Consider the following 25,941-nt stretch of genomic DNA (forward strand, 5'->3'; position numbering starts at 1 on the left):
GAAAAATAATTTCTGTGGTTTAAGCCACCTATTCCATGGTACTGCTACTGTAGCCCCAGCCGTATATCAAAGAATGGGGATATCATATCAAACATATCAAAGAATGGGGATAGAGGGGGTGTATTCTAGGGACATTTTGAAGTAGAATCAGGGCGGCTTGGGGAATGAGGCAAGGAAGGATGTCAGAGAGGGCAGAGCTGAGGATGACTGAAGTTTTTAGCTTTTTTTAAAAATTATTTTTAAAAATTTTAATTGGAGGCTAATTACTTTACAATTAGCTTTCAGCCTCCCAGGTGGATGGATAGAGATGCTGGTAACTACACTGCAGTGGAGGAGAAGGTTGCATTGTCTGGTAATCATTTCATGTGTGTGTCACCCCTCAGCAAACCTGGAAGTCCCTGATATGGGGGACTTCCTAGTGAAAGGGCCAAGGTAGTGTATGGCTTTTAAAGTCACTTCATATTAAAGAGAACTTAGTTTAATTAATTCAGTTCATCACTGGCGTTTTCGTTTGATTGACAATGATGGGAACTCTGATAGAGCTCTGGAAAAAAGTTTACAAATCAAAAATACACTGTCCTGGGCTTCCTTCCCAGAGAATTTGGAATGTACAATATTTCTATCCTCAGGCTATTTGAATGGAACCCAGTGGCTGAATCACCCCAGCAAGAATCTCTGGGTGAGTGAAGCATCCTTATGTATCACTTGTTTGAGGGTATAATGGGATGCAACTCCTGCCAGCTGTTTTTCTTTTTTTTCCTGAACTGTTCTGTTTATGCCAATCAAACAAAATGTATTTGCATTGTGAACGTCAGAAAATAGATAAATAGGTAAATAATGAAGTCAGTATTATGAAAAGCTGGCTTAAAACTCAACATTCAAAAAACTAAGATCATGGCATCCAGTCCTGTCACTTCATTGATGGGGAAACAATGGAAATTGTGAGAGACTTTATTTTTTTGGACTCCAAGATCACTGCAGATGATGACTTCAGTCATGAAATTAAAAGACGCTTGTTCCTTGGAAGAAAAGTTATGAACAGCCTAGTTAGCATAATAAAAAAGCAGAGACATTACTTTTCCAACAAAGGACCATCTAGTCAATGCTATGGTTTTCCCAGTAGTCATGTATGGATGTGAGAGTTGGTCTGTAAAGAAAGCTGAGCACTGAAGAATTGATGCTTTTGAACCACGGTGTTGGAAAAGAGTGTTGAGAATCCCTTGGATTGCATGGAGATCCAACCAGTAAATCCTAAAGGAAATCAGTCCTGAATATTTGTTGGAAGGACTGGTGCTGAAGCTGAAACTCCAATACTTTGATTGCCTGATGTGAAGAACTGACTCATTGGAAAAGACCCTGATGCTTGGAAAGATTGAAGTCAGGAAAAGAAGGGGATGACAGAGGATGAGACAGTTGGGTGGCATCACCGACTCGATGGACATGAGTTTGAGCAAGCTCTGGGAGTTGGTGATGGACAGGGAAGCCTGGCATGCTGCAGTCCATGGGGTCGCAAAGAGCTGGACATGACTGAGCAACTGAACTGAACTGAATGAAGTCAGGGCAGGGCCTTGTCCATGACAGCAAGTTTGCAGCCCTGAGCAAATGCTCATTTTAAAAACATCTCTTTGGGTCTTGGAGCACAGAAAGCCCCACAGTTTAGTCTCATGTTCCATAATTTTTGTCAATAGATTTTCATTTGCTGTAAAGAATTGAGAATTTCACGGTAGTGGTAGAAATGCTGTGACTGTTAAAAGTGGAGGTGAGAAAAATACCCCTGCTTGAGCCGCCAAGGTCTTGCTGAGGAGGCAGAGGCAGACGTTTTTAAATGGCTGCATTTCATTTGTGAGGCTGGCAGTTCGACAGAAGTTTTAAGAAAATTGCTAAACCTTAGGGAGTTGCCCTGGAATGAAAGAAAATCATGCTCATGTTGTGTTTACCACAGAAGCAGACTCCACATTTTGTTGCCATGGCTGAGTCTTCACGAAATGTGTAATATTGCAAAGCCCGTGGTAAGGAGAAAAGGATGAGGTCTTCAGCAGTTTGATTAGTGTGATATTCCTTTTAGAATTCACTGCCACGTTGTCTGTTTCCTCGGGGACCCCCTACTTTCTTCTCCATTCGTGCTAACTAGAAAGAAGCTTAGCTGACAGATTCTAGAAGACTGCTTCCCGCTGCCTGTTGCCTCCTCCTCCTCTTCACTCCGTCCTCAATTGACGCCAAAATCCATTACATCCTCTGCACAACTTGTTAAAAAACTTTGTTTTATTTTTTTTAATGTCCCCCTATTCGAAAGAAAAGATCCAGAGACATACAAGGTGTCACTTAAATTTTATTTCTGGTCTCTCCCACCCCAGGTATCATAAATAATAAAGCATCTTGTTTTGGACTTGACTGTTAATAATTTTCTTCCGAAGAGCTCTTCTTTTTTTGGGTGGGGGGGAACCTAGTTTATTTTTTATTTAATAATAATATTATTTCCTTTTTTTTTATTGGAGGCTAATTACTTTCCAATATCATATTGGTTGGTTTTGCCACACAGCTCTTCTAACTTCAGGTAAAGACTGTGATCCCTTCTGAGGAGAGATACTGTTCGGCTACCAAGGAGGGAGGTTGGGGTGGGGTTTCCGTCTGGGCAGGGTTACTGGGGAAATGCTGTAGGCTGGTGAGAGACCTGAGACTTGGTGCGGGCGCTTCAATCTTTCTTTTCCACTTGGTGCGTAAGGCCCCCAAACCCGATGCCTGTAGGGCCAAAGTTTTTGGCATAGCACACTGTGAATGAGAGAGGGGAGGGCGGGGGAGGATGGGTCGGTCAGCACCATTAGTTCGGTTCCCTCCATCTGAGCACAGTTATTGCACCTGGGGCAAGCACCCTTTTTTTTCTTTTTCAGGCATCCTTTTGATAAATGTGTTTATAAGTTACCTTTTCAACAAACTGAACTGTATTTTATATCTGCTTATAAAACTGTTGAAGCACCTTTGCACTCTCCTAAGTGTGTTCAGAGACGTTTTCTCTCGAGTCCCCATAATCTGGCTGCCAGGTGCTTGCCCAGCCCCGTTGCTTCCCGCCTCCTGCATCCCTCCCTGCACTCCAGGCCCACACAGTACTCGAAGTGCCTGGAATGAGCCATGATGTCCCAGCCTCGGTGCCTCTGCACTCACTGTTCCCTGTTCCTGGGACACCCCCTCCCAAAGCCAGAGGAAGCTTCTCTTCTAAGAAAGCTTTCCTGCATCACTTTCCCCCTTGTGTGCCCTGCATTAGAGCTTGCAGCACTTGGGAATGCAGTGATTACTACTTCTCTGCAGGTTGACCTCCCTACCAGCGGCCACAGCATTTTAGAGTTTTCTGGCCCATGAGTGCTGAGGACCCTCTGTGTCCTATGCTACCGGGGAGCAGGCAGTCCCTGTCAGGTACTGCATCAGCTTCCACCCGGTCTCATCCTTGGAGAAGCCGGGCCACCTGCGGTCTTGATGAGCAATGTCCTCCCTCTCACCCCTCCCCAGCTCTAACACACACATTCAGAGATCCTGAGACACCATCATTGCGTGAAAACGGTGAGAGGGCCCTGTGGAGACGCAGAATAGGGCTAGGAGAGGCCCTGAGGACGGGGACACACTGCCATGGCCCTAAAGCATCCCTCCTTCTCGGCGTCAGGAAGGAGCTAAGCCTCTCTTCCTCTCTGCAAGACAGAGGGATGATGGAGGCAGTTTGGGGCAGACCTGTGAGGACCAGAAGGCAAACCAGCTTGTCAGTAATGTGTGATCACTAAGTGATGTGAAACTTCAGAACCAGACACGTCAGGAAGGAAGGAGGGAGGGAGGAGACACGTGTGTCTTGATAAATTCAGCAGAGGCCAGACAGAGCTCATCCTCCCCAACCTCCCATCAGCCCATCTGCCAGTGATGTGGACAGAGCATTCGGGTTTTTGCAAGGGAATGTGATGATTTTGTCCAGACCTGAGGCCCCTTCCAAGGCCAGTCAGGACACTGCTGCCTCCTTAGCCTCCCTCCCGCCAGGTGCCCAGATGCCCTCAACTCCCCTGAGCATCTGTGAAGTGTCAGGTCCCCCCACATGTTGCTATGGAGGGGGCCAGAGGTGGGTCAAGCGGGAGGTTACTTTCCTTTTGCTGGCCGGCTTTGCCCTGCATCCTGGGAGCCCAAACCTGGGTCAGGCTGAGAAGCTACGCTTCTAGGAAGGCGCAGGCCTCTCAGCAGGGACACAGCCTTCCCTCCCAAGGACCGTCCCTGGGAAAATGTCTCAGGAGAGTCTCTGGAACCACTCACCTTTGCAGTAAAGCTCCCCATCTTTGTCAGTGACGTTTGTGGACTCTAGACTCTTCCCACAGATGGCGCAGCGAAAACAGGTCTTGTGCCAAGGCTGTGGGGCACAGGAGAGCAGGGCAGTTGAATGTTTAATAGGGCAGGCAGAGCATTTGCTTCCTCGTTAAGCCTCCTGACCAGCAGCATAGAAAGGAGTGCCCTTGTCTTAATCATTGACCCACCTAATTGGCTCCCAGAATCATTTTTCCAGGGGTTTGAGGAAAATGAGATACCAAGACTTGGCCAGCGATTCTTAGGACCCCTAAAGCTGGATTTATCAAAGGGATTTCTATATATATCCCTTCAGAACAGACTAAATAGAAGAGGGATTCCTCTTTATAGAAGATAAAAAAAAAAAAAAACGGGACAGAGGGGAACTTGGACTTGAGGCAGTGGGTAACATGCTGAATATAAACTGAAAAAAGAAAGGTGAAGAAATGGGCCATCATCTAGGGAATTCAGCCTCATTTTTAACTCTCTGTACCTCTTCTTTTTTTACTGGAGCAAGTTGATTTACAGTGTTGGTTTCAGATATGCAGCAAAGTGATACGTGTGTGTGTGTTCTTTTTCAGATTCTTTTCCATTATAAGTTATGAGATACAGAATATAGTTCCCTTCTTGTTTATACAGGTAGGTCCTTGTTATTTGTCTATATATAGTTGTGCCTGTCTGTTCACCACAAACTCCTAATTTATCCCTCCCCACCCTTCCCCTTTGGTAACCAGAAGTTTGTTTTCTGTGTCTGTGAGTCTATTTCTGTTTTGTAAATTCGTTTGTAACATTTTTTTTTAGATTCCACATGAAAGTGATATCCTCTGATGCTTGCCTTCTCTTTCTGACTTAGTATGATAATCTCTAGGTCTATCCATGTTGCTGCAAATGGCACCATTTCATTAGATGTCTGAGTAATATTCCATTGTGTATGTGTGTGTGCATTTGTTATCCATTCCTGTGTCGGTAGACATTTATGTTGCTTCTGTGTCTTAGCTATTATAAATAGTGCTGCAATAAACTTTGGGGCGGATGAATCTTTTTGAATTAAGAGTTTTCATCTTTTCTGACATATGCCCAGGAGTGGGATTGTGGGGTCATATGGTAACTCTCGTTTTAGTGTTTTAAGGAACTTCCCTACAGTTTCTCAGAGTGGCTGTACCAATTTACATTCCCACCAACAGTGTAGGAAGGTTCCCTTCTCTCCACATCCCCTCTGGCATTTGTTACTTGTAGTCTTTTGGGTACTCTCCTTGTATTTCTCATGGAAGAAAGTTGTGTGGCTTAGATGATCCAGAAGATTGCCTGCCTTCTGGGTATTTGCATGTCTCCCATGCACAGCCCAGGGTCCTCACCTCTATTTAAGTGGCCAGTCCTGGGGTGGAGACAGTCCCTATATTTGGAGTCAGACACTTTCTGTGGCCTTCCTCCCCCTGTTTAATATAAACAGGATCTTTGTCTGCCTTCAGGCTCATATCCTTGGGCGAACACCCTGGCTTCAGGCCTGAAACGAGCTTGTGGACAATGCGTTACTGTCTCAGATGTCGAGGACTCTCCCTGATGCCACAGCGTTTCTGAGTGAGGATATTTCTAGCTGCTGTGGGGTGTTTGCTGTGCCCATCAGTGTGGTGCCAATAGCAGGCTGAGTTATGCAGTGGCCTCAGCTTCCAGAACTGACACTTTTCTGAAGGATTGTGGATACTGAAGACAAGGGAGCTCGTGTATCTTTGTATCTCCAGAGCTCCTAGCTAGGTGCCTTCCCTCTAGTGAGTTAATGCATATTGCATCAAATTCCACTAGGTCTGGTTTCCTAGGGCACTGCAGGGTGACAGTCACAGTCCAGGAAGGCAGGTGAGGATGAGTGGCTCCTAAGTGGCTCCTGGGAGCTAAGGAGGGTCTGCCTCCTTCTCTCATTCCTCCCAACCCAAGGGGTGGAGGTAGACACATCCCCATCTGGCTCCTGTGGAAGTTCTTACCTTACCACCTCCCATCACCTTCTCAGCAGCATAGACTGACTTTCCGCATCGAGGGCACTTCTCTGATTCTCCAAACTTCGCAAACTTGGAAGGGTTGCTGCTGGTGGTGGCTGAACGTGCCTGCTTTGGGGACCTGGTGGAAATAGACAAACGAATGAAACCTATAGACTTCCCTTGGCAAATAGTATGAGCTGTGTGACCTTGAGCAAGTTACTAAACTTCTCTGTGCCTTAGACTCCTCATCTGAGAGTGGGAATAGTTACAGAGCCTTCCCCACTGTAACCTTCCTCACTGTTGAGAAGGTTAAATGAGGCCAGGTAACTAATGCACTTGGAGCAGCACCTGCCTGGCATGCTGTAAGGGCTAATGAATGTTAGCCAGAATTCATTTACATCTTTCGTTTCTGTTGTAAAGCACTTAGCAAGTGTTCCATGTATGTAGCGTATATTATTGCTATTGTTGTGTTATTATCCTGATTGCACATTTAGGGTTATCTGTACCATCTGGAAACCCACAGGTCTGCTTTCCAAAATGAGTAAAAATATTACGAGGCAAGATAGCATCTTGACAGTTGATGCTAAACAAACCATAGTCCAATGAGCTGAAGCATTCCTTGTCACAATTCAGATTGCCACCCTGCATCCAAAGGTCACCTGCCCTCTTGAGAACCATGTCTAAGATAGAGGCACACTAATAACCCTGCATTTCCTTATCTTTTGGTGTTTGTTTCCTTGTACATTTATCATTTGAGTCTCATCATAACCCCCTAAAGTAGGTAGGAGTAGCTGGAGAGTAAGGGCCAGAGGGGTAACTGCCCAAGGTCAGCAGCTCATAACTGGTGGAGCTGGGATGAAAGCCAGGTCTCCATACTCTTTCTGTCTGCACAGCACCCCAGAAAAGCCCTAGCATAGAACAGTGAGCTTTGGGTAATGTGAAGCAGAGATTGCAGCTGGTAGCATCTTTCTTCTTTAAATAGCATCTCCAGTTGGAGTTGAGTGATGGGAAAAATTTAAATGACAAATCACACATCCCTGCACTTTTACAGGCTCTACCATGGGCTGCGCTCTTTGAAAGGGACCAGATGACTCTTCAGATGCTCTCACTGATCTCTGGGGGACGCTGCCTCCACTGGGCTGGGCCTTTCTGCCAGTCCCACCGCAGAGCTGAGCCCGGGTACCAGCTGGCCAGACAACAGCTGCAGGCCAGTGACTGTCAGTCTATATACTCAGTTTTGGGCTGGAGGTCAGCACGATCATCAAGTAGAACAGACTGGTAGATGGAGGTGGCACAGTGTGAAATCCCTGCTTCCCTAGGATAATGCTAGGGAAACCTCAACACTGTCCTGGTAACAGACAGGGCAGCTAGGAGACCTGCAGAATAGCCATAATTGATTGTTTGCTCAGCGTAGTCCATCCCCACAGACCCACTCCCCGCTACAATGCAGACATTAGTCATCTTACAACCCAAGGGGAGAGATCTTTCAGCAACACACACACAGAGAAGGGCCATTGCGTCCCTGCCATCTATATGTAATTTACACAGAAATACTCAGAGGGGAAGGAAAGAGACTCCATGCAGTTTTGTAAAGGTCAAACAATAGGACATCTGTACATTCTGGGTTTTCTCTTGACATGCAAACCAAGAGCTATGGTGTAAAAGTAACTGCCCTTTAGAAAGGCAGATAATTTAAAGAGAGTCTTCGGAGAGATGACACATTGTTAAAACTTGGTCAGACTGAGTATTCCTGTTGTTGGCAAGCCAACAATGGGGTCCATTCTCCCATCTCCAAAAATGTTGCCATGGGAACAGAATGAACTTCCCTGGGAGCTGGGGCTTTACTGGCAGGGAGAAGTGGGGCAGTAACTCACTGTTGGAACTGGAGGCCCAGGTGTTCGCCTGTGTCCGTGCTGAGGCAGCCAGCGCCTTGTCCATACCCGATCCCTTTGGGGCCGTACCTGCGCCCGTAGCAGACCTTACAGTAGATCTCTGACTCGTGAGCTGCCACCGTGGTGCTGTCCAGCGCCTTCCTGCAGGCCACTGCCAGGAAAAGGAGGGTCAGGGAGTTAGAGCTGTGATTCTTTCCTCCTTCCCTGCACCACTAGCGCAAGGGCCCCCTTGCCAAGGGCCAAAGTTTCCAGCACAAGGGGCCCCCCAAGCCGAGCACACAACTTTGATTCCTGACCTGTGCATCTGTCCTGAGACATAGATTTCCAAGACAGTCCTGTTTCACAGATGAGGAAATGGGAGCACAGAGAAGGGAAGTAGTGTTTTCAGCGGTGCCCAGCTGAAAGAGGCAGCAACCAGGACTAGAACCCAGTGTGCGGTCTCAGACCAACTAGGAATAGTTGTCCTTGAGCGTGGACAACCTGCGTTTCCAAGTGTCTCACCCAAATGACATCAGGAAGTATGAGTGTTTATGTGGGGGTGAGCAGGGGTTGACCTGCCTCTTGAGAAACCTGTAGGCAGGTCAGGAAGCAACAGTCAGAACTGTACATGGAACAACAGACTGGTTCCAAATAGGAAAAGGAGTGTGTCAAGGTTGTATCTTGTCACCCTGCTTATTTAACTTCTATGCAGAGTACATCATGAGGAATGCTGGGCTGGAAGAAGCACAAGCTGGAATCAAGATTGCTGGGAGAAATATCAATAACCTCAGATATGCAGATGATACCACCCTTATGGCAGAAAGTGAAGAAGAACTCAAAAACCTCTTGATGAAAGTGAAAGAGGAGAGTGAAAAGGTTGGCTTGAAGCTCAACATTCAGAAAACAAAGATCATGGCATCTGGTCCCATCACTTCATGGGAAATAGATGGAAAAACAGTGGAGACAGTGTCAGACTTTATTTTTTTGGGCTCCAAAATCACTGTGGATGATGATTGCAGCCATGAAATTAAAAAATGCTTACTCCTTCAAAGGAAAGTTATGACCAACCTTGATAGTATATTAAAAAGCAGAGACATTACTTTGCCAACAAAGGTCCATCTAGTCAAGGCTATGGTTTTTCCAGTGGTCATGTATGGATGTGAGAGTTGGACTGTGAAGAAAGCTGAGCGTCGAAGAATTGATGCTTTTGAACTGTGGTGCTGGAGAAGACTGTTGAGAGTCCCTTGGACTGCAAGGAGATCCAACCAGTCCATTCTAAAGGAGATCAATCCTGGGTGTTCATTGGAAGGACTGATGCTGTAGCTGAAACTGCAATACTTCGGCCACCTCATGCGAAGAGTTGACTCACTGGAAAAGACTCTGATGCTGGGAAAGGTTGAGGGCGGGAGGAGAAGGGGACGACAGAGGATGAGATGGCTGGATGGCATCACCGACTCGATGGACATGAGTTTGAGTGAACTCCGGGAGTTGGTGATGGACAGGGAGGCCTGGCGTGCTGTGATTCATGGGGTCGCGGAGAGTCGAACACGACTGAGCGACTGAACTGAACTGAACTGAACTGAAGCAGGGGTTGTGGCAGGGGAGGAACTTATTTTTTTCTTAATCACATCAGAATCGGCACTGAGCAGTTTCTCTATTTAAAATGGACTCTGAAGAGCACTGTTATATTCAGGGAGATAATTACTGCTGCGACTACTTTTGATCCAGTTCTGGAAGCAGGGGACGTAATGAAAGGATAGACCTGCTCTTAGGCTTCCATTGACTCAAGTCACTGTGTATCTACCTAATGTAAAGTATGGGTGATACTTTACATTAGTATGGTTATTACATATATTATACATAAGACTATTTTTCCAAAAAGAAGATTCATAGAAAATCTTCTATTAATTAAAATGTTCAATTGATAGAAAAAAATTTTTTGTCAACTTGAATAAATAAATGTTTAAGGATGTAAATGAAGGTGTCAAATACCCATTTATAATATTTAATAATATAAATAAAAAATATATTGCTTTGGAGACATTACATTTTTTCTAATCTAATACAAATTCAGGAAATAAATTGCATCCAAATTATTTCTCTGCTTCTTCACCTTCAACATCTCCCTTCTCAACAGTGTCTTCCTGAGGCAGCTGATCTAGCTCTCCAGAGCAGCTCATCCCCACAGCTGTCTGTTTCTGAGAGGCAGTCCTGTCTCCTTGAGCAGGAGGTTGTCACCTTGAAATCTGTGTCTTAACAAGAAGTACCTAATAGCAATAATTTAGGGCAGTTTTAAAAGTATATAGGATTTCCACAGCTTAATACCTTGCTGCATCGCATTGTAATGATGAGCCTTAAAGACTGTTTACGGTGATACGCAGTGCTTATAATAGTGAGGTCATATCCCCAGGAATAATAATACATGTGCATACAATTTGTTTGCCTCCTTTTTAGAAAACCAGTTCCATTCAGTGACCTCTATAAGCAATCCAGCATTTAATGAGATTGTTTCAATCTAATATGTCTTTCTCAAATGGTGATTTTTTTTTAAGTAAGTGAATACAAGAGAGAGAGAAGATAAAGTTGTAGAAGTGGTGGGGTTGGCCAGAGGTCGGTGTTTATGTGGCTGGAGAAACAGGCATATGGGAGATCATTAAATAATTATCTCAATATTATGTGTGTTAAATTTTCTGATTAAAAAAGTTTAAATAAACTGAGAGACTGTCCTGTAGCAAGAGAGACTTTATGAGGCTTTGAAGCCAAGGTGAACCCTTTCTGTGAGGAATAATTTGGGAGGGGAATGCCTCATATTTCAGCATGTTAGGTATATACCTATCTCTGCCCTTCTTGTCGCTCTCATTCCTAATCTCCAGAACAACTTGTTGAATATTTATTGATGTTATAGACTGAGTTCTTTGAGGGGAAAAACTGTTTTAATATCCCCAGAACACAGCACAGAGCCTAGTCCAAAGTTAGTCCTCTGTAAACATTTGTTGAGTGATTGAGTGAGTGAATTGATGCATGCATATCAGTGACTTGTCTGTGATTAAACAGCAGTAAATTGCAGAGCCAGCCTCAGATCCCTCTGACCCTACTCCAGTGCTCATTCCCATCACTCCAGGACTTCCTGGGCCCTGTCTTGTCCTGGCCAATTCTGTAGCCACTCCCTGGCTTCTGACCAACTTTCACACCCAGGCACAGCAGAGTTGTGCTTGGCAATACCATAGCCGCCTGCCCAATACATGAGGTAATAATGTGTGTATTGGTGACACATTGAAATTATTACTTTTTATATATTGGGTTGAATGTTTAAAATTTTCGCCTGTTTCTTTTTATGTTTTTAAAAATAGAGTTACTAGAAAATTTTTCTATATGTGGCTTGCATTATAGTTTTTTTGGATAGCACTGGTAGGGAGGATTAAGATTTGTCTAGAAGTTTGGAGAACACTGGCCAAGGGACAAACTAAGGTAGACTCTGCCTCTATTTCCAGCAATTACAGGGTGACCTGTGAACAGCTCAGTCTTGGATAAAACTATAGAAAAGCATGCGCTGCTCCAGAATCCTTCTGTCTACCACTGCTGAAACCTGCTCAGACCCCCATCCCACCCGCGAGTTCTAAGGAGAATATTCAGGGGTTGAAAGGGATATAAATGCTCACATCCTTTCTACACGGTCCATTAAACAGGGCATCTTCCTGCTTCCTGGGAAAGACAAGACACCCCTCACCATGGAAAGCATTGCTGTCATTGTCTGCTCCCACTCAGATATCCAAGTTGATGAAAGGAATATAAAGGCCTACAGAACTGGACTTCAGGTGAAGAACCCCAGCTTTCTTCTTATAACAACTTGTGTGGCAGGTATATACATCTCTGTTTTATAAATGAGGAAATTGAGGCTCACCAGGAAAGTTATGACCAACCTAGATAGCATATTAAAAAGCAGAGACATTACTTTGCCAACAAAGGTCCGTCTAGTCAAGGCTATGGTTTTTCCCGTGGTCATGTATGGATGTGAGAGTTGGACTGTGAAGAAAGCTGATCACCAAAGAATTGATGCTTTTGAATTGTGGTGCTGGAGAAGACTCTTGAGAGTCCCTTGGACTGCAAGGAGATCCAACCAGTCCATTCTAAAGGAGATCAATCCTGGGTGTTCATTGGAAGGACTGATGCTGAAGCTGAAACTGCAATACTTTGGCCACCTCATGCGACGAGTTGACTCACTGGAAAAGAGTCTGATGCTGGGAGGGATTGGGGGCAGGAGGAGACAAGGATGACAGAGAATGAGATGGCTGGATGGCATCACTGACTCTATGGACATGAGTTTGAGTGAACTCCGGGAGTTGGTGATGGACAGGGAAGCCTGGCATGCTGTGATTCATGGGGTCGCAAAGAGTCAGACACGACTGAGCGACTGAACTGAACTGAACTGAACTGATGGTGAAATGACTACATGGTCACACAGTTACAGTGCATGGCAGGGTTCAGACTCAAACCCTAGTCATTTTTACTCCAATTCCAATGTTCTTTCCACTATTTCTTATCCCTACTCTTTTAAAAGAACATTCGCTATTTTGGACAAAAGTCAGAGGGTAATGGAATAAATCCTCCTGAGCAATGACTTCTGGATAATTGTGATGATCATGGTGAATCTGATGGATGTGTATAATGACTTAAAATTAACTACCCATCATTAAAACCTAAAATGTTGGTAAATTCGCCAATCCAATCACTCACAGCAGCATTTTCCCCTGTTCCTCGGTGAGAATTATGTTTGTTGTGGGAGGTACAGGATAATGGAAATTTCTGCAGCAGATAAAACATTACTGTTACTGGTGATGAAGGGTCTCTATGCCTTAATGGATGAAGCGCAACACTTGAAGTTCTGTTTGAAACAGTTTGAGGCAGCGTGATGCCTTGTGGCTGCTGGGTAAGACGTGGGGGTGGATGGAGCACTAGGCTGGGAGAGCATCTGCCAAATGTCGAGGAAGACTAACCCTTAAGCCAGACCTACTGGAGGGAAGCAAAGAAGGTGAGTGCCCAAAACAGAACTGCTCTCTTAAAACAGGAAAAAGCTGCTAGAAGACTAGAAGGCAGTCGGGTTGAGGAGACTAGACTGGGAGTCTGAAGGTACAGACTCTGCTCCTGGCTCTGTTGCAGATCCCTGTGACCCAGGCTTAGAGATGAGAAATGACTTGTCCAGAGTCACATGAGTTGGGCAGAGCCTGACCCTCGGGTGGACCACAGAGTCTTAAATGTCCCCCTAGTTTTGACATTTGTGAAACTGTGTCCAGCAGGGGACAGTAAAGATTCCCCTTGTCAAGTTGATGGCACCCCAAATTCTTCCCTTTCTGACCCTTCTAGAATCGGCCCCTGCTGTCCCCTGCTGTCCCCTTGCCTGACACTGGTTTTTTCTTAGGAAAGGCCCATTGCAGCTGGCTTCAGCAACCTCTGGCCTGTGGGAACAACCCATTGAGCCAAGTCCACCCTGGCTACAGATAAGTGATGGCTTCCTTTCTCTGCCAAGTCACACTTTGTAAATGTCACCACGGGGTCAGGGTTTTCACCACTGGGAGCTTGTTCTGATTCTGAGCTGCAGGGAAACTGCCTCTGAGCTGGGCACGTGGTTGGAGAGGGTGTGCTTAGGAGAGCACCGTCCCTTCTTTAGGCCATGCCCCAGCATGGTAGTCCTAACAAGGTCCCAGGGGATGCTGATGCTGTGCGTCCCGGGGCCATCCGCTGAGAACGGCTGATACACAGTATCTGTGGCTAAGGGTGAGCTTTGGCATGCCCTTGGTACGCTGAGGGACTGTCATGGTATTCACATCCAACTCACTGCAGTGGAAACAGGTCTTGTGGAAACTCCTCCCATTGCACTGGATTTCTTCCGCGTGGTAGACGGTCTTTTCGCAGGCTCCGCATTTCGCTCCTCCACCCCAGTTTGGCATCTTGAAGACTCTCTGATCGAGGTAAAATCTAGCAGGATACAAAGCAAATACCCTAAGTTTAGGTGGCCTCCAGAGTGAACCAATCATGGCCTACATATACACACTGCTGCTGCTGCTGCTAAGTATATATAAAATAGATGGCTAATAAGGACCTCCTGTATAATACAGGGACCACCACTAGGACTCTGTAATGACCTGTATGGGAAAACAGTCTTAAAAAGAGTGGATTTATTTATAACGGATTCATTTTGCTGTGCAGCAGAAAGTAACACAACATTGTAAATCAACTGTACTCCAATAAAAATTAAAAAAAAAAAAAAGTGAACCAATCCTTAGTAGTGCTGTGGTCTGCAGACCAGGATCAAGCCCCAGGTTGTTGGTGGTTCATTCATTCATACAACAAACGGTTACTGTGCGCACATCAACAGATAAGCTCAGACACTAAGAGCAAGCACCGAGCCAGTCACTTTGCTCCTGTGGGTCTCAGTTTCCTCTTTTGTTAAAAATTAATAGTCCCTCTTCCTGAGAACCTCACAGGGCTCTCAGAAAGAATGGATAAACTGGTTTTGTGTATCTGAAATTGTATGCAAATATTCAGTATTGTTATTTTCCTCCATCTAGGTGTTTTTAAAACTGTTCCATCAGAAGTGGGAATAACCTATGAGAACGGGATCTTATCTAGCTAAGTGTTTCTTAAGTCACCTTGGATCTTGCTAAGATGCAGATTCTGCTCTGGTTGATCTGAGGAGGGGAGGAAGTTCTGCATGTCTCAGACTCCAGGATGAGCTGATGCTGCTTAGGAGTGAACCACCCTTTGGTTAGCAAACCCTTCGCCAATCTTGCATGTGTGCTGAGTCACTTCAGTAGTGTCCAACTGTGTGCAGTTCCATGGACTATAGCCCGCCAGGCTTCTCTGTCCACAGGATTCTCCAGGCAAGAAGACTGGAGTGGGTTGCTGTGCCCTCCTCCAGGGAATCTTACCCACTCAGGAATTGAACCCACATCTCTTAGGTCTCCTGCATTGGTAGGCAGGTTCTTTACCACTAGTGCCACCTGGGAAGCCCAAATAAAAATATATATACATATGTAATATTTTAAAACTCTCTTCAGATTCATTTCATCTATCCATTAATTCCTTTTTAAGAAATATTGCCCAGGCAATGAGTTGTATTGGTACCACACTAGGATCAGTGGTTTGGAAACCTACCTCCTGCCTTTAGTGCTACCGACAACCTGCCGTGTGCATGGAAATGAACTTCATAGGGTCTCTTTACATCTGTTTCCCCACCTGTGCTATGAAGAGAGTCCTTCTTTTTTTTGCTGCTTCACAGTGTTGTTTAGAGGATGTGCAGGAAGGTACTTATCACTGCTCTCAGGGACAGGTGTGGTTCCAGGAGCCAAGTGATGTTCCTGTGAGTCTGCCCGCATCCTTTAAGCACCTTCTGTTGCCAGGAGCTGCTGCCAGCCAGCCCCAGGCCACCCTTGTCCCCTCACTAGAGAACTATATTTAAGAGATACCAGGCTAGGAGAGACATCAAGAATTTTTTTTTTCTCTTTCCTTTTGTGTCTGTGTATAAGAATGAATCCAGTTTTCAGTTTCCCCAGAGCAGAACTAAAATAAGCTCTCAATGCTCAGTGAAATCTCTGAAATCCTATCAGTCCTAGGGGCCTGAATTTTCTCTGGGATCCTTTGGTTTGTAAGAAGCCTGGGGTGTCATCTTGTCATTGGCACCAAGCACTATCAGACCATTCCAAGTGGCTGCTTCGACTTTCTCCTTCCCTTCCAGGAAGCCAGTCACCTTCTTATAATAGTTGGCGATTAACACTAAGCCTCCTGGGTCACCTGGTATGGATTGTGTCTTCCAGCCTCATAACAGAGACAGGTTTTGCTAAGAAACAGAAGGTAAATAGCAAACAGATCATGAAACTCAATACTAGGACAAAAGGGAGACTCCATCTAAACGCTTTACAAGCAGCTTTCCTTGCTTCCAAAAATGGCTTAGGTTGGCCAGAAACATCCTACTTCCTCTCAGAGAAACAGGCTCTTTTTTTATCCGATAAAATGTTAGAAAATATAACCACACCATGAGGTCTGTGGGATCTGAGTTCCCCAACCAAGGATTGAACCCTTAGCAGTGAAAGCGCCAAGTCCTAACCACTGGCATGCATGCATGCTCAGTGGCTTCAATCATGCCTGACTCTTTGTGACCCCATGGACTGGTAGCCCTGCCAGGCTCCTCTCTCCGTGGGATCCTCCAGGCAAGGATACTGGAGTGGGTTGCCTTAACCTCCTCCAAGGAATCTTCCTAACCTGGGGACTGAACCCACGTCTCTTTTGTTGCCTGCATTACAGGTGGTTTCTTTACCCACTGAGCCACCTGGGAAACCCCCTAACCACTCCTCCAGGAAATTCCCCAAAATGTTTTTTAAAAAGGAAACCTTTAGTGCTATTTCTATAGTTCAGGCTGTTTAATACAGTGGCAAGAGTAGTGGATTTTTAAATGAAAGGCTTGAGGTCAAGTCTGCATTCATTCCTTTAATGACCATGCATTTACTACCACCTATCATGTGTCAGTGTATCATGTGTCACGTACTGGGCTTCCCTAATAACTCAGTTGGTAAAGAATCCACCTGCAATGCAGAAGACCTGGTTCAATTCCTGGGTTGGGAAGATCCTCTGGAGAAAGGGATAGGCTACCCTCTCCAGTATTCTTGTCTTCCCTTGTGGCTCAGCTGCTAAAGAATCCGCCCACAATTCAGGAGACCTGGGTTCGATCCCTGGGTTAGGATTATCCCTTGGAGAAGGGGAAGGCTAGCCACCCCAGTATTCTGACCTGGAGAATCCCATGGGCTGTATAGTCCATGGCGTCGCAAAGAGTCAGACACAACTGAGTGACTTCACTTTTACATTTCACTTTCCGTCATACGTCAGACACTGCACTAATTTCTTGGTGAGGGAATCAAGGAGGAGAAAGCTTATAAAGATAGATACTTTGTGTCCCATTCCCTAACCTTGAGAAGCCTACATTCTAGGAAGGTATCTAGGAAGACAGGCAAGAACCAGAATACTCTGTACCAGAGAAGAGTCTTCTGGGATATGCTATGCAAATTTAAAGGAGGAAATGACTTACCCACTTACCTACATTTAGATTGGGGAAGAAAGCAGTGAATTGTTAGAGGATCACAGAAAACATCACATCTACATGGGGATTGGAAGGTGAATAAGAGTTTACCAGACAGAGAAAAGGAAAAAGGGCATTTCAGGCAGAGAAAAGAGCACACAGAAAGGCTTGGTGATCTTAAAACACCTTGAAAAAGCTCAAATCGTTTGTATTTTACTTTCAGGGACAGAATATATTTTTAATATTGCAACCTCATGTACACAGAAGATGAGGCATAAAAAGTAGACATTTGGGGGTAATATTTTAGCCAGCTTCTTTTTCCAAGATCCATCCTTCTCTGACTAAAGATGATACATTTTTGGAAAAGGATAGAATCATGTAATTTTGCTTGTGTTCATTTTGATCCTGAGTGTCAACATAATATAAAATAGAGAACAAATGTATTGCATATCTAGAAATACGACTTGTGAAATTAATGACATGAAAATTTTCAATGAAAACAACCCCAGGTCAAATTTTTCATTTCACATCTTCAATGGAGATTTCATTGGCATGTCTTGCAATTTAATGGGAGACAGAAATGCCTCTTAGGGGGATTGTGTGTGCGTGAGCGTGAGTGTGTGTGTGTTCAGCAGTTGTCTACACATGGTACTTTTCAAAGTAAGTATAAGATTACAGATAATAGCTAGTCACATGGTAATGGAGCCTGCACAGGTTATTTTTAAGTGATCATAAATATCTGACATACATTTATCAAGATGTCGGGACACAAAATGGAAATCCATAAGCGTTCAATTAAACAGGTGCTCAGGTCCACTTCTAAAGATGGAAGTGTAGCTAGGGGGGCTTAACGTAAGAGACATCTCTGATTTCTTCTTTGGATGCTCAAAGGCCAAAAGGCAGTGTGTGTTGTAAAGCAGCCTGAATGGGAAGACACAGGCTTTAATCTTGACCTTGCAGCCTTGAAAGTGGGAGAAAAATGACAGTGTTATGTCCTGCACTTTCTTCACAGGATCCTTGTGAAGGTCATGGAAAGGTGATGGAAGTTAAAGCAGCATTGAGAAGCTGTTCAGTGGCAACTCATTGTTACCCACTTCATTTCAGGTTATTCAACCTCAATAACCATCTGCTAATTAAGTCACTATGATTTGAAAGAACGTTTAGGTCTTGGCTTACATACCTAACCTTCTCAGCCTCTTGTGTGGCTTTGGAATTCCTGTGTCTCATCATTCCCCGAGCCAGGCCTGGAGTTCAAGTTTACTCTGGCAAGGTTCAAGGGGTGGGCCACGTGTTTATCAGCGTTGCCTGGCACAGGCAAGGGTCATTGAAGGTGGGATACCAAATATAGGCTTGCCCGTCACTCAGCCCCATTTGTCACCTGGATCAGAGTCTCCATCACATCACCTGGCGCTACTCCCTGGGCCAGCCCCAGAGATGGTCTGGTCTGTGAGTCAGGATTAAAACGGGGGACAGTCTGGGATTTAGGAGGCTGAAAGAGAATGCCAGACCCTGCCATGTCAACTAGGGAGAGGGTGGACACCAGACTGCTGAATACCCAGTTCCCAGTGAGAGCTACCTGGGTGGATTTCTTAATGAATAATGCTGTGAAAGAGATTCTACTGGGAATGCACTGTTGTGGGGACTGGAGAAGAGAGGAAACCAGATGCAGGAGGCCAGAGTTCTGGTTCTGCCGGGCCTTTTCGAAGCTGTGTGATCTGGGAAAACCATGCAGGCTCTCTGAACTTCGATCTCGCTCTCTAAAATAGGCATGATAGTCTCATCTATTTCACTCTTTCGGGGAGGATGGTAGTTGTTTGAGTGAGTGAAATTGCAGAGTATTATAAAATGTGAAAGCTGATGAGTCCTGCAATAACTCGAAGTTGTCACATATCTATCTTAATTTTTTAAAATACTGTACTGTGTATTTTGGGCACATTCTTCCTAATTCAATACTTGCTTTTTCTTTTTTTAAACTACCAACTGTAGAGCTGAAAGGTGACACCTTGGGGCAAAAGTGGGTGGGGTAGATAAAATGGGTGCTCAGTGATTGTTTTTTCTTTATTAGGGTTCCATTAACGAACCAGGGAGGGAGCCTTAGGCCACGGGCTTTGAGCAGACACCACCAGTGACAACGCTGTTTTCATCTCAGCGTTGGCTGTTCTGTTAGAGGCCTGATTCCACATAGTGAGTTAAATTGTCTACACTGACTGAAGCAAAGATTTTGGATCATAGAAACACATATCTGGAATCTAAGTGATAATCAGTACTAATATAATCATGTTGTTACTGAGTCAAATTGTCTGGAGCCTGGCCCTTGGACCAGGCCCTGTGGCAAAACTCATTTAATCTTTACAGCCACTCTTCAAGATAGGTGCTTACAACATTCACTTTAGAGACAGAGAAAAGGAGTCTTAGGGAAGTTGCATTGCTCAGGTGGCTCGTGGTTCTGGCCATACTTGGTTGGTTTGTGTCACATGGCTAGGTTGGAACTTAGGTGGCTCTAACTCCAAAGCTGTGTTCTTCTGTTAATCTTAGCTACTATTTATTGTTTACTGAATGTCAGTTGCTTTATATATACTACTTTTAATACAACAGCCCTGTAGAGCAAATGTTGTGATTCCCATTTTGTAGATGAGAGAACCGAGGCACATAAAGGTACAGTGACGTGTCTGAGGTCCCATAGCTAGTAAGCAGCAGAACCACAGTTCAAACCCCAGTTAAGCTGGCTCGGTGTCCCATGTCCCTGCTTACAACACACTGGAGAGGGGTCCAGGGTCAGCAACTCCATTAACCAAACTTCACAGGTGATAGGAACTGGGGTCTTCCAGACCTGTCATCTCTCCGTGGGGCAGAGAGAGTACTCACGGGTGGGAGTAACGGGGCAACGGAATTCAATTCAGTAAAATAAAGGATTTTCTTAGAGTCAGTGCTTCTCACACATGGAAAGAGCTCCTTCGGGGCTGGAGAGTTCTTTCTCCCTCTTGACTTAGCTTGGGATGGATGGCCAAGTGGCTGCAATGTAGTGAAGCCCTTTCAAGAGTACTTCAAACCCTGAGACAGATTTAAGGATCTGATTGGTGACTGGAACCTCACCTGGCAGAGAAGCTGCCCAGAGGTATTTCCTCTTAAATACTGCCTCTTTAGTTTCTTCATCCAGGTAAAACAGATAATGTGGGAAAGCAAGGGCTTTGGAAAGAACCAAACCAGGGTTCAAGAAACACTATCTATTCAACTGTGGGCAAATTACTCAAAATCGTTGAGCTCAATGTCATCATGTACATAAAGAGAGGATGAGAAGGCTTTTCTTAGAAGGTTGTTTTTGGTTAAATAAGACAGCAGTAATAGCAAAGATACTATATATAAATGCTTACACATAGCAGGTGTTTAGTAATTTTAGTTGCTTTCATTATTACTGTTAGTGTTTTTAGTCTCCAGTTTTAAAATCCATTTTCTTTTCTTTTTTAAAAATGTATTTATTAGGTCGAGTCAGATCTTCGATCTTTGTTGCAGCATGCAAGATCTTTAGTTATGGCCTGGGGGATCTAGTTCCCCAATCAGGGGTTGAACCTGGGCCCCCTGAGTTGGGAGCACAGAGTCTTAAGCCACTGGGCCACCAGGAAAGTCCCTGAAATCCATTTTCTTAAATAAATCTGTCCCACTCCTTCTTCATGGCTCTTCTGTTCAGACTGTGAACCCACCCTGTTTGTCAGCCTTCAGAGTGTGCTGTATCCAAGAACAGATGAAGCCTCTTTGGGGGGCAGGGAGCCGGGGGGCAGGATGCCTGGCACCAGGGACAGCACATTGGCAGGGTCCTGCCTGTACCCCGGGTCAGCCACTTCCTCACTTGGGCAGTTCTGGTGCCTAATACCCTCTGACCTTGCTGGTGCTCTGGACTTGGAAGGGAAGCAGTGAACCCAAACGGAGTCCCTGTGGCCCAGGGAGACTGTGGCTCCCTCTGGGTAGGACACTCAAGGTCAGCAGCCTCCTGCTGAGCTTCTGAAGAGATATATGAAGTCCCCCTTCCAGAGGCCCTTTCTCAAAGCCTGGGGAGCATAGGTCACTTAATCCCAGTACAAAAATAAACCCAGCTCTTTTAAAATTCAGACAGAGTAGACACACCTGCCCCTCAAACTAAAGCTGTAGCGCACGGGTCATATTCTATCTTTTCTGAAATCGTCTCTGAGATGTGGCCGACTGTTACTCTAAGAAACTCGCTTGGTTCACTCCTGACCTTTATAATTTGTTTTTAAAGACCATGTTGCACCCTCGTTTGCATCCTGATTCAGCCACTTCCTAGCCATGTGACCCAGAGTGATTACTTTCCTTCTTTGAACTTCCGTTACTTCCTCTGAAGAATGATGTCTGCGGGACTTTTGGTGACAGTTAAATAGGCTAACTTTGTTCCACACTCGCACAGGGCAGCAAACAACCAGCAAATCATGATCCTCCCCCTTTCAAGTGATGCGGTCCCTGTTCAGGCTCAGAGAAGCTTCTGTCTTCTTTGGCCCCAATAATAAGACAATGATTGTCTCTTCTCCCGCTTTCCTTCATCTCAGTGAGTAACTGTGATTCTTCACAGTTGAAGGCATCCCATTTCTCTTTGGCTGTGAAGTCCAGCTCTTGAATATAGTACTCCCGAAAATCTGAGCAGTACACTTATAATTGGGAGTCTGCCTGCCTCAGGAGTTCTACTTCCTGTGTATGATATTCCTTGTCTGTATCCTTCCTCTTGTAAAACAGATTAATAATCTAACTCTTGGTCAGCTTGTTATTTGCTCCGACCTCTATCATCACACTTGTAGTGGCTCAGATGGTAAAGAATCTGCCTGCATATGCAGGAGACCCTGGTTCGATTCCTGGGATGGGAAGATCCCCTGTAGAAGGGAACAGCAACCCACTCCAGTATTTTTTCTTGGAGAATTCCATGGACAGAGGAGCCTGGCAGGCTACAGTCCATGGGGTCACAAAGAGTCGGACACAATTGAGCAACTAACACACTTGTACTTAGCAGGAAATCCTCTTGCAGCCCATGGCGTTTGGCCCTGTGCCTTTTCTCCGGGGCCTTGACTATTTGTACAGTTTTACTAAGCTTACAGACTAGTTTCTCATACTTTATTCTATTTGTTTCTAACAAATGCTCTTGGGATAGGTGGCCTAAATTTAATTTTTACTGTTCAGAAATGGAAACTCAGAGAAGTGATATTCAAAGCTAGAATTTGAACTGCTTAGGCTCTTCATTTGTTTCTATTTCCTTTTTCAAGTTCGAAGAATTTCTTTCTTTTTTTTTTTAAACATGAACTTTTTTCTTTTGGCTGCACTGGGTCTTCTTTGCAGCACGCAGGCTGGCACAAAGTTTTAGTTGCCCTGTGGCATGTGGAATCTTAGATCCCCAATCAGGGATCAAATCCACATTCCCTGCACTAGAAAGCAGACCACCAAGGAAGTCCCCCAGGATTTCTGAATTTGTATTCTCCCAAGAGTCTGTCTCTTCTTCTTCCAGGAGGACTGTTGTAATTTGCCTGTTGAAAGATCCTGCTCGCTCTTTCCTTCTCCTTCTCTGCCCCCCAATCCCCTCCCTCTCCAGTGGATGGCTTGTGTGGGGGCTGCAGAGCGCTTGTCTGCCCGTTAGAGAGGGTGCTGAGCCTAGGGGTCACCTGTACCCCTACCAACAGGCAGGGCTTGTTTTAAGGACTGAGTTGCTCAGAATGGAACCAAAGTCAAGCCAGAAGAATCTCTGACTTTTTCTGGGTCATAAAGAAGTTTTACATAAATTGCAATGAATTGAATGTACCCAGCATTGCAGTTCAATCCCCAAAATATTATGAACTGAGGACACAGGTGTTCCCCATTTTCCTGCCCTTTCTGTATTGATGCCCACCTTTCCTTGTGTTCAGGAGATGGTCAATACAAGCTCATCAATGGCAATGCATTGTAAATTGTACTGCAGAGACAGGGGTCCTCAGACCTGTTCGCCAACCCTTCCTTCTTGAGGAGTCACCACCTTGGCTCAGTGAAGGGAACAGGAATTAGAGGCGGTGGCTCTGACCCGTGGACGGCACTGTTACTTGCTTCTCATTCTTAGTCACACTCATGCCTGTCATTCACTGGGATGTAACAACAACAGCGACAACAAAATCCTGCGCTGAAATCTAGACGAAACAACGGGGATCACCCCTCAAGCCCCAGCTGGGAATTATCTTCCCAGTAAACAGAACTTTTAATGGATTTTCAACACAGCCATGTCTTTCGGGGGGATTGTTTTGATTAGTTTCAAAGGATTAAGAGCAAGCCCGTTGCTGAACATCCTTGGGATATAAAATCAGTTTAAAATCAATGACTCTTTTGAGTTTTACCGAAGTGCAAGACAGGATAAGGTGAACTGTAGAAATCTGAGTCACTCACTCACAGCTTTTGAAAAAGAACAAATCCTTGTATTTTAAGCACTGGAAAGGTGGCTTCTGCTGTAGCGTGTCTTTTGTAACCACTTTGTGCAGTGCTTTACAGTTTAGGAAAATGTCACCACATCCATATTGATCCTGGCAGAGGAGACCAAGACCCTGAAGGCAGGAACTTTCTCAAAGTCGCACGTCATTCATTATGTGATCCTAGGACTAGAATGCACATCTTTTGACTAAGACAATAAGGAACAGTATTCCATCAAAATAGTTTTAGACCAAAAATGATCCCTTACGCATTCTCTGTGAGCTTTCCTTACACCCCCAAATGCTAATCACCCTTTGAGGAGTGTCCTAGACAACTGGGTCTACCCCAGAATTGAGCATAACTTGAGCCTCCTCACACGGAACCAGAGTGGCTGGTGGTGCTTGAAAGAAATACACGCTTACTCTATGAAACACACCCTTATTCTACGGGACCCTTCCTAGTACCAACGTGCCCCCCAGGCCAGCCCACCCCCAGGCCTGATGCCCTTCGCTCCACTCACCTGTCTGTGTGATCTCTGTCAGCTCAGCTGCATAAGGGGGCTCACGTCCGCTTTAAATACATGGGGGCCGTCCCCAGCCTTGGCCCGCAGTTCAGGGAAGGGGAGGGAGGCTGAGGGGAGGGGGTGAATGAGACATGAGTAACACAACTGCTATCAGAGGCCGAAAATAGCCTGTGACCAAAGCCCTGAGTGTCGTTCCCCCCACACCAGCTGCGAGGCCCTTGGAGAACCATATTGCCTGGGTGTTGTTGTATTTGCCAATCGCCTTTGGCACGCGGGGATCAATTTGTGGAGTGTGCATTTCCGATCATTTGGTGGGAACAGCAACAAAAGCAAGGAAGGATTTTACACCTGAAATCATTTTCCCAGGCTCCCACTCCCCTGACCTTCCTGGAAATCAATGCAAACTACCTGCACATGAGTTATGAACCATATCTGGGCGCCCTCTGGAACTCTAAGACACAGGTCACTGTTCTCGTGAAGGAAACTCAGAGCTAAAAATAAGAGTGATGGGTGTCTGGAATGGTACTTAGATAATCTCTTCAGAGCAGCTTGGGAAAATAAGGTCAGCTTAATCATTCAAGTCCTGTCACTTCATGGCCCGCTATCTTATGCGGAAAAGTTTTCTCTCCAAAGTTTTTAGTTACTTTGTTATCTTTTTCAATTTAAGAATTTAACATGGCTGTGCTTCCTATTTAAGGTAAGTCTTGACAAGTCTCTATAAACCCACATTTTCTTTGGAGGTCTAATATCTCGCTGCCTGAAGTGCTCATATGTTTTGATCAAGCATCAGGACTTAATGAATGATAGAATTTGATAGCTGACAAGCAGTTCAGACAAATAGACAAATTGCTTTCTTTTTTATAAATTATATATCTATATATTATATAAACATGTATTTATTTGGCTACACCAGGTCTTAGTTGCAGCATATAGGATCTAGCTCCTTGTCCAGGGATTGAATCTGGGCCTCCTGCATCGGGAGCACAGAATCTGAGCCAATGTGAACACCGGGGAAGTCCCAATAGACCAAGTCTTTATGCTATGCCTAAAGAAACAGGTGCCTAACTTGTTCAAGGCCAGACCATAGGGTCTGGCCATGAGGTCAAGGCCAGATCTAGGACTTCAGTTCAGTCGCTCAGTCCTGTCCAACTCTATGACCCCATGGACTGCAGCACGCCAGGCTTCCCTGTCCATCACCAACTCCCGGAGTTTACTCAAACTCATGTCCATTGAGTTGGCGATGCCATCCAACCATCTCATCCTCTGTCGTCCCCTTCTCCTCCCGCCTTCAATCTTTCCTAGCATCAGGGTGTTTTCAAATGAGTCAGCGCTTCACATCAGGTGGCCAAAGTATTGGAGTCTCAGCTTCAGCATCAGTCCTTCCAATGAATATTCAGGACTGATTTCCTTTAGGATGGACTAGTTGGATCTCCCTGCAGTCCAAGAGACTCTCAAGAGTCTTCTCCAACACCACGGTTCAAAAGCATCAATTCTTCAGGGCTCAGCTTTCTTTATAGTCCAACTCTGACATCCATACATGACTATTGGAAAAACCATAGCTTTGACTAGATGGACTTTTGCTGGCAAAGTAATGTCTCTGCTTTTTAATATGCTGTCTAGGTTGGTCATAACTTTCCTTCCAAGGAGTAAGCGTCTTTTAATTTCATGGCTGCAGTCACTATCTGCAGTGATTTTGGAGCCCCCCCAAATAAAGTCAGCCACTATTTCCACTGTTTCCTCATATATTTTCCATTAAGTGATGGGACGCCATGATCTTAG

The 25,941-nt window shown here is 45.1% G+C and overlaps 1 protein-coding gene across 1 annotated transcript; it reads right to left on the minus strand.

The window, feature by feature from the left end:
- Window positions 1-2,309: 2,309 nt before the first annotated feature.
- On the minus strand, window positions 2,310-24,290 carry CSRP3 (cysteine and glycine rich protein 3). The gene is made up of 6 exons (XM_055416028.2): window positions 24,160-24,290; window positions 13,983-14,122; window positions 8,153-8,321; window positions 6,285-6,417; window positions 4,282-4,375; window positions 2,310-2,769 (listed from the first exon to the last, which is right to left on the minus strand). The coding sequence occupies exons 2-6, from the start codon at window positions 14,092-14,094 to the stop codon at window positions 2,693-2,695; spliced, it is 585 nt and encodes a 194-aa protein (XP_055272003.1). The 5' UTR covers window positions 14,095-14,122; window positions 24,160-24,290; the 3' UTR covers window positions 2,310-2,692.
- Window positions 24,291-25,941: the final 1,651 nt, after the last annotated feature.

This window comes from Moschus berezovskii, chromosome 25, assembly GCF_049115385.1.
Source record: "Moschus berezovskii isolate FMDL1 chromosome 25, NW_MosBer_1.0, whole genome shotgun sequence".
Lineage (NCBI taxonomy): Eukaryota > Metazoa > Chordata > Mammalia > Artiodactyla > Moschidae > Moschus > Moschus berezovskii.

Excerpts from the sequence above, each read along its gene's own strand:
- CSRP3 (XM_055416028.2), bottom strand. The coding sequence starts at position 14,094 with ATGCCAAACTGGGGTGGAGGAGCGAAATGCGGAGCCTGCGAAAAGACC. Across the intron at positions 8,322-13,982 it reads CAAGACCTGTTTCCACTGCA|TGGCCTGCAGGAAGGCGCTG; the intron begins GTGAGTTGGATG and ends TTTTCCTGGCAG. Across the intron at positions 6,418-8,152 it reads CTGGGCCTCCAGTTCCAACA|GTCCCCAAAGCAGGCACGTT; the intron begins GTGAGTTACTGC and ends TATTTCCACCAG.